Here is a 17,703-nt window from a genome sequence, read left to right as displayed (position 1 = left end):
CGTTGACCTTGTAAGACTACAGACCAACAAAACCAAGTTAATCTATGTTGGCATGTGTGCAGTGTATTTGCGTTAACAGAATTAGGAGGAACAAACAATAGAGGATTGATTCTAAATGAACAACATTCTCTATGAATACACCATGTGTTTTACTACTTTACCAGAACGTGACCGTAATTTATAATGACTAGAACAGCCTGCGTGCAGCATTAAAAAGAGCATGCAATGCAGCCAAGTGGCAAAACTGATTATTAACTAATTTAATTAACTCAATCACCACACAGCAAGCCTTTCCAATGTAAATACCTTAGGAAACATGTGCCTAAGAATGATAACTGTGATCATTATATTAAAAATATTTAGTCTTCTTGTACACTTACGACAGTTGGCCTCATCAGACTTGTCCTTGCAGTCTACATCCCCGTCGCATTTCCAGTTGAGGTGAATACACTCCCCACTCCTGCACCGGAACTCCCCCGCTTGGCAGTGGGGTTTTTGAGGCTCCGTCCTGCGGCTGCAGCGCTCCAGAGATTCGTCTGACTTGTCTCTGCAGTCGGGGTCTCCGTCGCAGCTCCACGGCGCTGGGATACACTCGGAGTCGTTACAGCGAAACTCGTGCGGCCCGCAGGTGCTGGCCGTGGCTGCCGTGCACTTCTCCTCATCGCTACCGTCGCCGCAGTCATCATCCCCATCGCAGACGAACGTGGGTGCCACGCACAGACGGTTACGGCACTGGAACTCTTTAGCAGGACAAGCCTTGGCATCTGGAAAGTAGAAAAGTGTGCTTTATTAACACAGAGTCTTACAGTCCCTCAAACAGAAATACAGTATGTAAAAAATAACTTGAACAATAAAAAGTTGATAGCTGACCTTTAACTACTGCATGTTAATATAGACATTTTTAGACATTTCAACTTCTCACAAGCATGTTTTTCTTCCTGTGTTTCCAACTTTTTTGCATTATATATAGGGCCCTATGAAAATGAAGACAGAATTGCGGAATCCAGTCCTAAAAATGGAATTTACGGTATAATGTGGAATGTCACGGAATGTGCCAAATTTGAGTGTCTAGTGTCTGTGAATATAGCGTTTTCTGCATGTCTCTGTGTGAATGAATGGCGCAGACGAGCAGTTTTTAGTTACTACACACATACTGAAGCACGCGTGAAGTTTGCGGTATTTTCAGCCTCTGCTGACACAATATATGAATGCACATGAACACATAAACATCATGAAGTGGCTCTTTTACCCTTTCTTTTGAGAAAAAGTTATCATAGTATTATATACAAACAGCAACTTAAAGGTCCTCAGAGGAACCCGTCAAAATATAAGTTTGGTTTAACTTGAAGAAACTGAGACAGAATTATATATTACTTAATGTAATGATAGTACTAATAGTAAATAAAATTATTAATAATAAATAATATAATTTTTTAAAACATTATAATACACAATTAAAACATTTACCAGAATTTATTTACCAGAAAAATGTAAATACACACCACAGTATTTCTAAAAAAATTATTAAATTAAAAAAATTAAATAATAAATTCACTCTTTATAAAATCAATTCATTAGACATTATTATAATTGTTACATTTTAATGAAAACATTAAAATTGAATCCAGAAAATAATGAAAAACATACAATTTGGTAAAAATAAAACTGAATATGAGAAAAAAAAAAAAAAAAACTTATTTCACAGGGCTTTGAAATGTAATTGTCAAACTTTTGTAATTTGTTAAATGTTTAATAAATTGTTGCTAAATTGTGTAAGTTTCATGAAAAATAAAATAGATTTCATAGAGCCCTAAATATAATAGGGCTGGGTTTTGACACAAATTTCACGATTATAATTTACAAGCTTCCAATTCGATTTCCGGTTTGTTTCAATTCAAGTTAATAATAATTATTTTGAATTTATATCAAGTACAGTACAGTAAAAATATACATCAGTTCGTATAAAAATATTCATTGTAAAATATACGTCAGTTTGTAATACATATATATTACCAATATTGAAGGTTAAAGTGAACTGATTTGTACACATTATACTAAAAGTTTTTATAATAATAATAAAGTCACAATATCAATTATATTTCTACTTCTATTCCTTTTTTAAAATATAAACATTTAAACGGTGGCTGTCATAAAAACATCACAGCTGTATATAAACATTATTAAATGTTATATAAACTTTATTTAAACATTGAAGAACAGTAAAGATTATAATGAAGATGTTATATTGTGCATATGTTTATATATTTATTTATATATATTTTTTTCTAGCAGACTAACAAGTCACCAGAATATGTTTACGTGACATTGTTTACAAGCTGTTATATTGGCGTCTTTGCACGGTTGAAACAGTTAGTTTTGGAAAGTTGTACGCTTTCTTTTAACATAACATTGGATGTTCATTCATGTTAATTTTGTGCTGAAAATGGTATTAAATCAAATGAGATGGTCAGTTCACATGCGTTTGCTCTTCCGCTTCCCTTGAACTGAGGCACTACAGCAATCTATCATTCCACATTGAACAGCGCTAAAACAGCATTCATTGTTTGAACACTGAAATAAACAGAACAGAAGTTCAAATCTGAGACTTTGTTTTATATCAAAAGTAACAAAGCACAAAGCCTATTGCGATTTATTAGATGGGAGTCATGCTACAACTGGACTAACTGATTCTTGGGATTTAAAAATCAATATCGTTTCGTAAAAATGAGAATCGATTAAAATTGAGAATTTTTTTTTTTTTTTACCCAGCCTAACTATATAGGCTAGCATTTTGTCATTGTTTATATCTTCTGGTCATTGTACACATTTAGATTTTATTTTAAACTGTATTATTTAAAGGACCTGAAGTTGTCAGGTTACTCTTTTCCCATCATATTTCCCCTTTTTGTAACTGATTTATGATGACATTTCATCATCCAAGAAGTAAAATTATTTAGGACAAGCTAGACAAGTCTCATTTTATAATATATTTTTTTCCTTATGTTTTGTATTCATCAGTTGGAGTAAACTTGATCCAACTTCTATTAAAACAGTGGGAAAAAAGACATGGGTTTCTGTTTAACAATGTCACGTCACCAAACCAGTGAGGTACCATTACAATAAAATGCCTGAATCACACTTCCCACTGAAAATTTATGGCAAATGTAGCATTAGCACTAAGCTATTCTGTGCTGACGTGAGCTCCGTGACCTCACCGATTCAACTGGGCCGTGGATGACCTGAGGTTCACACTTCAGCCCCACACTGGCGGCAGACACTAAATGGGCTTAACTGTGCTGTAGCAAACGCCTGTCCATTCTTTAATGGGGTCACCCACCCCACCGGAATAACCGTCCTGAAGATCTGTAAGGCGACTGGGTATTACATTCACAGAGGCCAGTTTTGTAAAAGGATTTGAAATGGCTTACGAGCATGTGATCGCGTGCGAGTGCGTTTGAGCGGAGAGGATACGAGAGATATCGATCCTGACTTTGTGTGACTTTGCGTCGATAAACCTGTAAATATGCAAACTATTTGCAAAGAGCAGCTGGGGCTCATAAAACACTTTTACCGTCAAAACGGTGACATTATCAAAATTGTATTGCCGGACTCGAAATCAATGTTATTTGTGCTGCTCACTGAAAGGTCATTCTTGTTGTTCATTGCACTTTAGCTGATTTGTATTTCATATTTCCGCCACCTACGCTGGTTGCTTTTGAAGCCAATTACAATAATGCTCAATGAGATATGATGCTAATTGTGTTTTTGCAAAGCTGATTAGCCAACAAGCATCTAAAAAAACAAAAACTAATCAACAAGGTCCATTACGAAAGCAACCTCTGAAATTGCTGTCGGTCACCTAAAGGTCTGTTCAATGAATATTGAAGACTATTGATGTCTTCTGGAATGATCTTCTGACAAATTTGGCATATGTAGATATTAAAAAGCTACTACATTTCTCCACCTTCAAGGTCAAGGCAGCAAAAGGAGCATGTTGTTAAAAGAAAGTAACGTGACTGGATCTTTTTTGTGTGTACAGTGCATGGGAAGGAAGGTTTTGTTTGCTCTAAGCAGGGGGAGATTGAATTGGTTGACCCTTCTCTTCTCTTGAGGGACAAGAAGGGCAGTAGTGAAAATGAAAAGGTGCTCGGCCTGTGATGTAGACAGCAGCCTAAAACAACATCCTCTCAGAGAGGAACAGAACAAACATGGACAGCTTTATCATACGCCAGTGAACTCAGACTGCGCTGTCACATTCCAGCTGGAGTGAAAATCAAATCATCCAGCTCTATACACTTGCACAAGGTGTGAATTGGATGGATAAAATATATTCACACACTAAATAAACCTATACTAAACACTGATTAGCGGTGCTCGCTAAGTGTTACATTGAAGAAGGGATCCGAGCCATTTCTAGGGACAAGAACAGGTTTGTTTACTTGTGCAAAGGATCCCAGTAACTAAATGGTAATGCCCTAACAAGAACATTCTAGAAACTACAACTCATGTTAAAAACATTCACCTTCCTTTATAAAAATTAACCATGGTTTTACCACAAGTAAAAAAAACCTATCACACAACTATCAAACCCAGTGATTGGGCTGTTTTGACACAGAGGTTGGGTTAAATGTTTAACCCAACCTTCTGGGTAGTTTTATTTAACTCAACTATTGTTTAAAGATTGCTATATGGCTGGCTTAAAATGAACTCAAAATGAACTTAAAAAAAAAAAAAAAAAAAAAAAAAAAAATCAGACACTGGGGGCATTACTAGAAGCATCAGCAATAATCAAAAGAAACATTTATTAAGCAATTTTAAACCCTATTGTAATTGTTAGAACAACAAGTGCAGACCAAACCGTAATTTGTAGAGACTTGAAACTTGGAGGGATGGTAATATTTACACCGCCTACCAAGGCTCGCCCCAATCAGCCTGACAGGGGTGTATGAAATCGCTCATAACTCCCAAACCGTTAGTCACAGGCTCAAGTGTCTTATGTTCCTTGGCTCATGGGAGACACAACACATGCCTCAGATTCGATTGTGAGCCTGGCAAAATTTTCGGGTATTTCACATTTTTTAAAAAACATACTTTGGCGAACTAGTCCTAGGTTTTTCGCCCGATTGGAACCAAACCAGTGCAGAAATATTCTCTGGAGGGTGAATATCAAAACGTTCGAAAGGGGCAGGACAACCTAATGCCTATAACTCCTAGACAGAATAAGATATCTTTGCCAAACTCAGAACACTTATGTAAGAGCTCAAACTGAGGTCACAAGGAAAAACATAAAAAAAAATTCACAGAGCTTGGTCACTTGGTGGCGTTATTAGAGGGAAAAACATAAAAGTGGCTATAGCTGCACAACCATGTGCCCTTTCAACATTAAAGACGCGCATGGTCTTGGTCTCAAAAAACATGGGGACACTGGCCAACGAAGTTTCAGCACAGAGTTAACGGAGGCAGATCGAACCGAAACTCTGTGGTCCTGTTCGAATCACAGCCCTAAATGTCTGAGAGAAGTTTGAAAGAAACTGGCCAGTGGGGGGCGATATCACATTTTTAAAGGGCGTAAACGATTGTATGTCGCATAATTTTTCGCAGTTTACATAAATAAAATAACACAGCATGTTTGGTAAAAACATTTAATCCCACCAGTTGGGTCAAAATAACCCAGCATGTGTTCTGTCCAATAATTACCCATCGCTGGGTTGCCAAATAACTCAAGTTGGGTTGTTTTTAACCCAGCATTTTTTAGAGTGTAGAAAAACTGTGGTTATACAAATGGTAATCAATCCACCAAAAAAACTCATGGTTACTACAAGTTTACTATAAAACCAGGTTAATTTTAATAAGGGTTAGCACCCACATACCCCTGAAAACTACTTAACATTTAACATGTTAGTATCCTTAGCTTTTTCATGGGCAAGGACTAAAATGTTCCTCAGAAAATCTAAAAATGTAATTTCTAAGTATAATAACATGAATATTACAACAGAAATATACTGTCATAAAACTGACCACAATTGCTACCAAAAAGTTACAATGCTAAGCTTTTGGCTAACTAATGTCTTTTACTAACTAATGTCTTTGGACCAAACAAATGCCTGAAATGTCAGTACTGAAATAAAGAGACAAACAAATCGATCTGTTTTTTTAAAAACAGTTTAGATAGGTGGATTTCCACCTTTAGCAATGTTACAGAAGCATAAAAGAGTAGCAAACACACGCAGCTCTGAGCCAGATTGACTTCGTCATTCAAAGGCTGCTGATGTATCTCCGCTGTGTGGATTTTGATGCTATCTCGTTTAGAGGTCAGGCACAACAGTGAATAGATTTTAAGAGAGCGGAAAGGAAAAGCTCAAAGCAGGTCAATTGAATTCCACTGACCAACGTCAAATACTCATTCCCCGGGCTAACAACAGACAGGTAGTAGATAGGGCTTTACATTAACAAGATCTCTGTGACCTTGAACCACACACAGGCAAACAACAGAGAGCTGAAAAATATTTAGCAGAACTGAATGTGAAATAAATACATACAGCTTTTATGTCCTTGTGTTAATTGAGAGACCACACTGAATATTTGACCGGAAATAACTGTTGTATAATGTATGACATAAATACAGTATATATGTTATATCATGCATTATACAACAGTTAGTTCCTGTCAAATATTCCATGTAGTCTCTCAATTAACATGAGTACAGAAAAGCTGCATTCATAACAACTGTAAACTAATTAATAAAAATTCATTTTAAATACCTTTTGATGGACCACACTGTAGGACATTTCAACATTCTAAAAACATTTCATGATTTTTAAGTAACTCTTTCCATAAATTGCATAAATGCATCAGTAGGTGGTGACAAGTTAATGTCTTTATGAGTGAGTCATTGAATCATTCATTCAATCAATTTGTTCAAAACACAGATTTGCTCAGGAAATAAACAAGTGGTTGTTTTTACATGCGAGTCACTGAATCATTCACCAATTCTTTTTGAAAACACTGACTCATTCAGTAATAAACATGTAACTGTTTTGCCTGAGTCACTGAATCATTCATTCAATCAATTTGTTCAAATACAAGATTTATTCTGATTCATCACTGTGGGTTTACTTAATAATAACTTATTATTTATTGAACTATTGTATAAAAGCAATACCAAACTTGCAATCATGTTAATTCTCCAAATCTCCCTGAACATTAACGACATTAACATTAACATTTGCACATTAAACTGGAACAGAAGGACATTTTTTTAACACTTTTTAACACTTTTAACACAATACTTACACCAAAGATATTTCAATTTAAATGACCACCCCATATCTGTGAGAACAAGCCACCGGGGGCAGCTTTAAGCGCTGAGGCTCATGCTACGCTCAGCAAATGGCCCGAGGCACTAAGTCAGCACAGAGTTAATGGTGCGTTCACCACTGTCCTCCATCAGCCCGTAATATTATAGTATCCCGTATCAGAGAGAAGGACTAGCCTCCTCCGGGGGGGAAAGACTGTAACCATGATGCACTGAGCTGAGGGAACGAGGTGCCACCAACATACTGAGGCAGCTAAAGACTGTGATGCTTTGAATGAGATCCCCCTCATGAAGCTTTTCCCAGTGCTGACAACAGCGCCTGCAGGCACAGCATCAGGAAAAGAGGATATACTAGCAAGAAAGAGAAATTGAAGAGGACAGGGAATTAGTTCAGGCCGGTAATTCTGTAAGCCCTCAGTGTGGTTTCATTAGCCAGTCACGAGCTTTTAGAAGGAATAAGACATTTTGTTTGGCAACTCTGGTATATGATTCTTCTTGTGTGAAGAAAATAAACCAGTAATATAACTCTGGCAGTGAGCTACCGTTTCATTAAAGTTTTCATTGAAATCACACTGTAAACAAAGGTTTTGATGCACTTCCAACTGAAGCAGAAAATCTTGACTGAATACACTAAAGGAATTGTTTCTTTATTTTCTTAAATAGCCAATAAGCTTTAGTTATGCCACAGCTGTGACCCACTTTGTTATACGCCAGCTTGAAGATGACATAAGTGGGAGGGACATTCTCATTGTAGACAGGATTTGACTGGACAAAAACCTGTGCAGTGCAAGATTTTAAATAAAAATAATGAAGAAAAATCTCAAAAAGCAGAAATAAAGTGCCCCTACGATTTCGCGATGCAGAAAATGCCAACAGAATTGCGGAATTCAGACATAAAAATAGAATTTACTGTATAACGCGGAACGTCACAGAATTGCGACAGAATGCCCAGTTTGGGATGAATTACACTTGAATTACACAAAAGTACACTTAAACCAAAATGCAATATGGACTAGTGTCTAAATATCAAGCCACAAAAATACTGTTTAAATATGAATCCTGGATGTTCTGTGTGTCTCTGTGTGAATGAATGGCGCAGACGCGCAGTTTCGATTACTACACACATACAAAGTGTGCGTGACACTCGCAGTGTTTTCTGCCTCTGTCGTCTCAAAACATGAGAACATGAACACAAAAACAGTCTAGAATTGCACTGAGAGTAACTTCATAAGCATTTTACAGTTTATTTTGAGAAAAACTCTCGTCATATCACATACAAACAAAAACTTACAGGTCTTCACAGCAACCCATCAAAATAAAAGTTCAGTTTAACTTGAAGAAACTGTGACAGACACATATTACTTAATGTAATGGTGCTACTACTACTACTAATACAATTATTAAAACATTATTTAAGAAATATTCACCAAAAAAATATTTACCAGAATTTATTTACCAAAAAAATGTAAATTCACAACAGTATTTTTGAGAGAGAAAAAAAAAAAAAAAAAAAACATGAAATAAAAATTAATGGAAAACAAAATTTGGTAAAAATAAAACTGAATTTGAGGGGAAAAAAAACATTTCACAGGGCCTTAAAATGTATTTTTTGTTAAACTTTCAATAAACTGCTGCTAAATGTATAAGTTTCATGATTTAAATTAATTAGACATGCTATTTGATAAATATTTTTTAATTTAACCATTAAGTAGTGGGAATAAAGTGTTTAATAGGCCTTCATGTGTGAATAGTATCTATTTACAAAATAGTAACAGTATCTGCTCTTAGCGCAAATAGTTTCTGCCAAATTTGAAATGCACATGACCTGCTAAAAGTGAATTTAGTCAGCATATAGGAATATACTAGCTGATAAATGTTATAACACACAATTTTAATTTTTATGGGACCTTTAAGCTGACTTTAATTTAACCTAAAATGTGTTTAATGTGTTAGAATCTAAATGAGCTAGCTTCATCCAACTCAAAGAAATTAACTAATATGTCTAAATCAACCTGTATAATTTGGTTTGTACCAATAAAGGTCATTTTATTGGTCGTATAACCTGATCTGACTTATAAAATCAGAAATAGCTTCTCAAGGTAATAAGTGCAAATTCCTTTTTACAGTGCAGAAATGACTGAGAGAGCAGTTGAAATGGTCTGAATCTCTATTATACAGTTTGGAAAATGATTGACCCCTCTGTGCAACAAATTAATTTAGAGCAGAGCTCTCTGGACAAACCTCTCTGCACCAAGCCTTCAGCTGTTTACGGTGAAAGACATTTTCACACCTGCTGAAGTGCAGCTATATGTTGACCAGGGGTAGGGGGGCATTACCTCTGGGTGGATTAGCAAATGGCAGCACAGATGAAAGAGAAATATCAGGCTATTGTCAGGGGATAGAAGAGGTTCGGCATAACGTTTGGCATTACACGGGTGCAAACACCTCAGCCTATGCAACTGTGTGCTGAGTACAGCCAATATTCCCACCCACATAAAGCACAAAAGGGCAAAAGCTTCCCTGTATAGACGGCATAGCCTGTGCACACAAAACAGTCCGTAACAGAATAAAAAACAGATTTTTAGATATGAAATGAACCAAACGTTCTGACATTATCAAAAAGCAAATGATTCATTAATTTCACTGGGAATCAAGTTCAGTTCCTATTTGATTCAATCAGGGGACTAGCACATATCAGACAGCACATCTCAGAATTCATCAACTTCAATGTCACCCAGGAAATAAATGAACACTAAGAACATCAGACAAATAAATATCTAAATCATAGTGCGTCTTACACTTTCTGCCAGTGCTGTAATTAGAATTTTACACGGATGCATGAAAACAGATTTAATATTTGCCGTAATCACATTAGCTGTTGGTAATAATCCTGCGGATACTGATATAATCAGATTAATAGATATTCTTGTGCAGCATTTAGATCCTCTGAATCTCCCCTGAGGAAATGCTTCAGTAGATACTGTAATACTTCATTATTACAGCCTCCTCAGTGCTACAGCAGAGGCTGAGTGTTGTAGGTGGTGATAGCTTGTGTTTTTCGGTGATGAGAATTTTCACAGCACCCAGAGAAGTGCTAAAGCCTGGGAATGAAAATGGAACGAAAAGCGAACGAAAAGCAAAGAAGCGAGAAAGACAGAAGCTCTGCTGTCCTGCTGTCCCAAATCTTAGTCAGCTGCCTAAGTAGACATCCCTAAAGGGGATGTCTAGTGCTGTTTCATGCATTCTGACATATTTAGACTGTTAAAGAGTTGGACACAACCAGTGTCTCAAAAAACAAGCTGGACGTAAAACAGAGAATTTCTAGAGATAGATTTAGGTTTATAAAAATGACCCCCTTTTAAAAGTTTACATAGGCTTGATTCTTAATGCTGTGTTGTTACCTAAATGATCCACAGCTGTGTTTTTTTTTTTAGTGATAGTTGTTCATGAGTCCCTTGTTTGTCCTGAACAGTAAAACTGTCTGCTGTTCTTCAGAAAATCCTTCAGGTCCCACAAATTCTTTGGTTTTTCAGCATTTTTGTGTATTTGAACCCTTTCCAACGACTGTATGATATTGAGATCCATCTTTTCACACTGAGGACAACTGAGGGACTCATACGCAACTATTACAGAAGGTTCAAACACTCACTGATGCTTTAGAAGGAAACACAATATATTAAGAGCAGGGGGGTGAAAACTTTTTGAATTTGAAGATCAGGGTAGATTTAACTTATTCTGTCTTCTGGGAAACATGCAGGTATCCTCTGTAGCTTCTGAAGGGCAATACTAAATGAAAAAAAAAACTATGGTATTTAGGCAAAATAAGAAAAAAGTACACATCTTCATTCTGTTCAAAAGTTTTCACCCCCGACTCTTAATGTGTTTCCTTCTGGAGCATCAGTGAGCGTTTGAACCTTCTGTGATAGATGCATACGAGTCCCTCAGTTTCCCTCAGTGTGAAAAGATGGATCTCAAAATTATACAGCCATTGTTGGAACGGGTTCAAATACACAAAAATGCTGAAAAAACAAAGAATTTGTGGGACCTGAAGGATTTTTTTGAAGAACAGCAGGCAGTTTAACTGTTCAGGACAAACAAGGGACTCATGAACAACTATCGCTAAACAAAAAAACACAGCTGTGGATCATTCAGGCAACAACACAGTATTAAGAATCAAGCGTATGTAAACTTTTGAATAGGGTCATTTTTATAAATTCAACTTTTATTTTCTCTTGCGGGCTGTGTAAACATCTTTTATGTGAAATATCTTATTCAGGTCAGTACTAAATAAAAAATAACATACATTTTGTATGATCCATCTTATTTTGGTTAAATAATTAACGTTTTGCAGATTCTGCAAGGTGTATGTAAACCTTCAACCTCAATGATAGATGTATGTACTGTAGGGACAAGCAGCAAGACAGCTCACTAGGTTTTAGAATAGAGGGACTCAAATTATTACCCCCACAATGTTCTATATATTAAAGAGGACACAGAAGATTATTTGCTTGTAGTCTTTCCAAGAACAGCAAAAATAACACTCTCACATAAACTCAAAAAACTGCATATTGTACCTACTCCCACACATAACCTTCTACCACACTAAATAACAGACTGGTTCACGTGTTTGTCTTTTCCATCTTTTCTGGTGCTTAATATATTTCTTCCTTCTATTTCAATAGTTTTATCTCTATCTGTGCACTTCAAATCCTCCCACATTAAGATCTGCTGGGTGTCACCAGCATCCCTCGCTTCTCTTATCTGATCTCACAGTCATCTCAAGGCAATGATCGACATTACATGCCTCAATGCTTGACTGCAATTTCCATTCGATCTTAATTGATTGAATAGGCTCTGGTGTGTGGCCAAACTAGCTACACGAGAATGAGCTCACAGTCGAGAACCTGTCATAGCAAGTAAACATGATTACATTTCAGTGCTAGTGGCACACAGCAGACGTGACCTTCTTCTAACCCTGAGTGAGCTGCAAATGCAACTTCATGTTTATGTTGGATTTTCATGAGAGAATCAGTTATAAATATTGAATGCGGGTCAAATTTGAGTTGCTGTTCCTGTGTACACACGCTATTCAAAAGTTTGGAGTCTGTAAGATGCAGTAAGTGTAATATTGATAAGTAATATTACAATTTAAAATAACCGTTTTCTGAATTCGTCCCTGTGATGGCAAAGATGAATTTTCAGAAGCAAATACTCCGCACATGCTCTTTCAGAAATCATATGCTCAAGTAATATTATTATCAGTGTTGAAAACATGAAAACTATTTTCTATTCTATTTTTAATGAATAGAAAGTTCAGAACAACTGCATTTATTTGAAATAGTTTTTAACAATGTAAAAGTTAATGCATTCTTGTTTCCACACAACTATCATGAACTATGCATAAAAGTGTTCATGTGTGAATATATTTAGAGCAAACAAATAATGAGGACCCTGGTGAAAAGAGTAGGAAGAGCAAGAAGATAAAGAAGAGGTGTGGATCGGGTAGAGGAAGAGGAGAGGGAATACAAATCTATTTCTGCATCCAGTTCTGGAGTTCATCTCTTCCTGGAGATGGGAAGTGTTCGACCGCAAGCTTTGACCAAGTAACTCTTCTCCAAGCAATAAAAGAGCCTGCAGAGATATCGAGTCAAGTACGTGCCAGGTACAGATTTTAAGTTAGCGTTTCACATCGTTCAAAGCTTCAGAAAATGTGATAGCCTCTGGATGGAAATATGAGGTGTATATTTACAGAAATTACAGAAATGCTTAAAAGGCAGCTTACTGACATGTTACATGAAGAGAATGCAGTAATTGTGAAGTAAAATTAGAAATACTTTGGTTTGGGGACCATTGATTAGTTTGGAGTAATACGTAAAATTCTCATAATGGTTAAAATTCCAATATAGACGTCTATATACTCTAGAGTTTAACACGTTTCATATTGTAATCTCTTTTTTATTGCTTTCGCATGTTTTAGTATCTCTCCTAATTAGTTTCTGATGGGTCTGCTGAAATCAAGTGGGTGTCTGTGCAGTACATTAATCTCTATGGATATACAATGAGAGGCAGAAGTGGGGACATAGAATGAGATAAAGAAAAGATCTCAAGGGTAATATCACCCACAGCGTGACACAAATCTAATTCTGATAATTAAAATCCAATTATATTACAGCATAAAACATAAACACTCCAGCATTTAATACGAGCTGAGAGGCACCAATAAAAATTATCTTTATTCTTAAAAAGAAAAATAGATAGCCCTTAAAGACATGCTTACATTTGCAGTGACAAAGTGACTGGAAGTCATTCATTTTTAATTGCCATGTACACGCTGCAGATAAATACAGTTGTCATTCTTCTGTTTGAGAACTTAATCTTGTTCCGTCCACATGGAGTTTAGCTGTTCACAAGAATGGCAATCACATCCTATGACCCTTCAGTTGGTGCAGTACAGGACTGAACTAAACATTTAGTGGCATTTTTGGAAAGTGACAGCTTGTGAGATATCTGCTTTTCTTGTCCAGGTGCAGTGCTAGCAAATCAACGTGACTTGAATTAATTGACGCATATTTTGACACCAGATTTTTCTACCGGTCCTGTGCTCTAGGGGTGACCTAAAACATTATGGCTCAGTGAGAGCATTATAGGTATTGTTCACCCAAAAATTAAAATTCCCCCATGTTTTACTCACCCTCAATCCATCCTACACTCTTAAAAATAAAGGTGCTTTAATAGGTTCTGCACAGTGATGCCATAGAAGAACCATTCAGTCAAAGGTTCTTTCTCTTTCTTACCTTTTTATAATCTGAGGACCCTTCTTTCACCACGAAGAACCTTTTGTGAAACAAAGATATTAAAAGTTCTTTATGAAACCATTTAGACAAAAAAAGCACCTTTATTTTTAAGAGTGTAGGTGAATATGACCTCTTATTTCACCTGAATACAATTAGAGTTATATTAAAAAGGTCCTGGTTCTTCCAAGCTTAATAATGGCAGTGAATGGCTGTTGAGATTTTGAAGCCCAACAAGTGCAACCATCCATCATAACAAGTGCTCCAAATGACTCTGGGGGTTAATAAATGACTTCTGAATTGAATTGATGCATTTGTGTATAAAAAAAATATCCATATTTAAAACTTTAGAAACTCTAATCTTTAGCTTCTGCTAACTGTCGTATGAGAGAGTTCCAGCAGATGACGTAAGCGTAGCGTAAGAATATGCTAGTCTTGTACGAAACCAAGTTTTGTTTACAGAAAAGGAAAACCAGTATCCTCTTGGCTCAAATTTAAATCCTCCACCAATTCTCTTTACCAATCCTTGATTTGTACTTCTAGTTCATGAATTTGCTCCTTCCTCTGTGCTTACGCATTCAACACTTCTCACTGGAGATTACATTACATCTACGTCCAACGTCCAACATCCTACGTCATCTGCCGGAATGCCACTCTCTTGTTAACATACACACAGCAATTTGCTAGAGATTATGGTTTATACAATTTTAAATATGGATATTTTTCTTACACAAACACATATCTTCGATTCAGAAGGCCTTTATTAAACCTCAGAGCCATGTGAAGTACTTTTTATGATGGATGGATGCACTTTTTTGGCCTTCAACAGCCATTCACTGCTATTATAAATCTTGGAAAAGCCATGACATCTCTTAATATAACTCTGACTATATTTGTCTGAAAGGAGGAAGTCATATACACTAGCTTGAGAGTGAGTAAACCATGAGTTAATTTTCATTTTTTGGGTGAAATATCCCTTTTAGGTCTGCTCACACCATGAGTTTTGACAGTTCTTCTAATTCTATGAGAATAGCAAATTCCAAGCCACAGCTATAAGGTTAACCACACAGAAAAAACAAAAAAAAACAATATTGTTGGAATCACATTCAGAACCTTTTTTTTTTCCAGTTGACGAATGACAAAAACATGAACAGCCAGTCAGAATTGAGACTTAAGTTCGAGCATTTAAAGCAGATGACAAAACTGCAGTGTGCGGTTATTAAAAACAGAATGTTATCGTCCATTGGTGTGGACGGTAATATGAGTATAGTTATAATTTTTGACATGAACAAGATTTCACACACCCAAAAACTAAAATTATGTAATTTACTCACCCTGATGTTGTTCCAAAACTGTACGACTTTCTTCTGTGGAACATAAAAGAAGATATTTTTAGAAATGTCTCAGCTTTTTTTCTTTGTCCATACAATGAAAGTCAGTGGTCACCAAAACTGTTTAGTTACCAACGTTCCTAAAAATATCATCTATTGTGTTCCACAGAAGAAAGTCATAAAGATTTGGAATGAAATAAGGGCGAGTACATGATTAATTTTCCATTTTAGATGAACACTCTGGATGAACAGGTTTGTGACATTAAATACTTTAAGGCGAGACACTGCATGTAAACAGGGTAAAAAAAATTCACCTTACTTACCCAGTTGATTGATTACATTGATAACATTTTGCATTACATGTTTTCTCAAACGTTAGATTTAAATATGCAAATGAGGCATTATTTAATGAAATCTGTGCTAATTTGTCTTTTGGATGTTTTCTTTCCACTACAGTTTGGACCTTCAACCCATTAGCCACCACTGAAGTCCACTGTATGTCCACTATATGGAGAAAAATCCTGGAATGTTTTCCTCAAAACAGATATGAATATATCCAAGATATATCCAAGATATATCTTGGATCACATGGGGCTAACATTTATTTTTAGGTATATATGCAACCAGCAATTTAACTTCACACGTTTGAGGCTTCAATGCTTTTTTCCCTGGCGTCATGGAACTCCTCCCTCATAATGAGCTACACACCACAACTCTGGCTCAGTGGGGGTTCCTCTCTCTGCCCAAATGCAGTTTCAGAAATTAAAACCTTTTAAACTTTCTTCATAGGGCTTCCACAAGAGCAAAGGGCACTTTGATTGTCCATTTTTTAATGCAGGTTACTGCTAATAACTTATACTTAAAAGCTTCCTTTGCAGTGTATCTGCAGATTAAGGTAATAGAGGGGAAAGAAAGATAGAGAGAGTAGAGAGCAAAAGGACACAGCTGAGTTTGAGGGCAAACAGTGGCTTTCTTCTACAAAAATGGGAATGTGATGTTAAGAGTATTTTATTCATGTCTGTGACTCCCCAAGATATGTTTTATGTAAATCTTCCAACCTTTAGTAGACTGCAAAGAGCTCTGTGGGTGCAGCAGGTTTAAGATGTATGTGTGGAGTCTTGTAAACCAACTAAAAATGCACTGCCGCAACATTCAGCAAATAAAAGCACTAGTGTTGTTTTTAACATTATGTATATTGCTCTGTAAAAAGGCTATTAATTTTTATCCACCCTACAACGTACTAAGAACTGAGAAAAACTTTGAATCTACATAATACCAACAACAGAGGCTTCAGAACAAACTCTGAGCAATGCTGCTGATTTTCAACTTCCCAGTATGCAACTGCAGCATGAATAAATTATGCTGTTAGAATTTTGCTGCTTGCTAACACTATTACACATTGTTATACCATGGAGAATTATTAATTACTTAAAAAAATGCCAAAACTTTTGTCAACTTTTCTATCAAAAAAAAAAAAAGAGAGAGAGAGAGAGAGAGAGAACAGGAATAATTGTGACATTAAAAGTATTTTAACAGCAATATTTCAAAAACAAGCAAACAAACAAAATAATATAAATGTAATAAAAATATAAGTATATATATAAAATGTATATATATAAAATGTATATATATATATATATATATATATATATATATATATAAAAATGTCTACCTTATTATGTCATTTCTGGTTTTAGAACCATAATTTTTTTTTTTCAAATTCAATTTATAAATTTATTTACACTACAGTGAAAAAGTTTTTTTTTAAAGCAAAGATTCATTAAATTATATAAGAGTGACAGTAAAGACAATCTTAAAGTTACAAAAGATTTATATTTAAAATAAGTGCTATTGTTCTGCTTTCATATTCAAAGAATCCTGAAAAAAAAAAAAAAAACGTATCATGGTTTCCACAAAATGTTAAGCAGAACAGTTTGGACCTGTAATGGTAGTATATATATTTACAATAAATCAACTACATTTTAAAGATGCAAAACTTACAAATATTAGGCTAAACGTTTTTTATAACAAATGAGCAAAATCCCAAAAGTACTACAGTCTTCCATGTTCTTTCCTCCGTGTCACATCTGACTGATGAGCTTCTGGTTCACGTAGAGGTGACTGATATGAAAAGGATTTGAAATGTAATTTTTGTGAAACATGATTCTTCAAAAGAAGTTATGAGCTGTACGGCATTAAGAGTAATATGTATTCATAGACCGTGCCTTAACATCTTCAATTATAAATCAAAAGGAGCAGTCCTGCA

At 35.6% G+C, this 17,703-nt stretch overlaps 1 protein-coding gene across 6 annotated transcripts in view; it reads right to left on the bottom strand.

The window, feature by feature from the left end:
• Window positions 1-17,703, bottom strand: part of lrp8 (low density lipoprotein receptor-related protein 8, apolipoprotein e receptor) — a 201,431-nt gene that overhangs the window by 57,950 nt on the left and 125,778 nt on the right. For 4 of the 6 annotated variants that reach the window (XM_051111510.1, XM_051111513.1, XM_051111511.1 and 1 more), the window contains exons 5-6: window positions 15,441-15,473; window positions 381-764 (exon numbers count right to left, since the gene is read on the bottom strand). In XM_051111510.1, coding sequence (XP_050967467.1) covers window positions 381-764; window positions 15,441-15,473 — 417 coding nt within the window. The remainder of the gene's footprint in view (window positions 1-380; window positions 765-15,440; window positions 15,474-17,703) is intronic. The other 2 variants (XM_051111512.1, XM_051111515.1) reach the window with 1 other exon arrangement.

Source organism: Labeo rohita, chromosome 6 (genome assembly GCF_022985175.1).
Source record: "Labeo rohita strain BAU-BD-2019 chromosome 6, IGBB_LRoh.1.0, whole genome shotgun sequence".
In the NCBI taxonomy this organism is placed as follows: Eukaryota; Metazoa; Chordata; class Actinopteri; order Cypriniformes; family Cyprinidae; genus Labeo; species Labeo rohita.
Note: the sequence above shows the minus strand (reverse complement) of the source record. Positions and strands in the feature narration are given on the sequence as shown.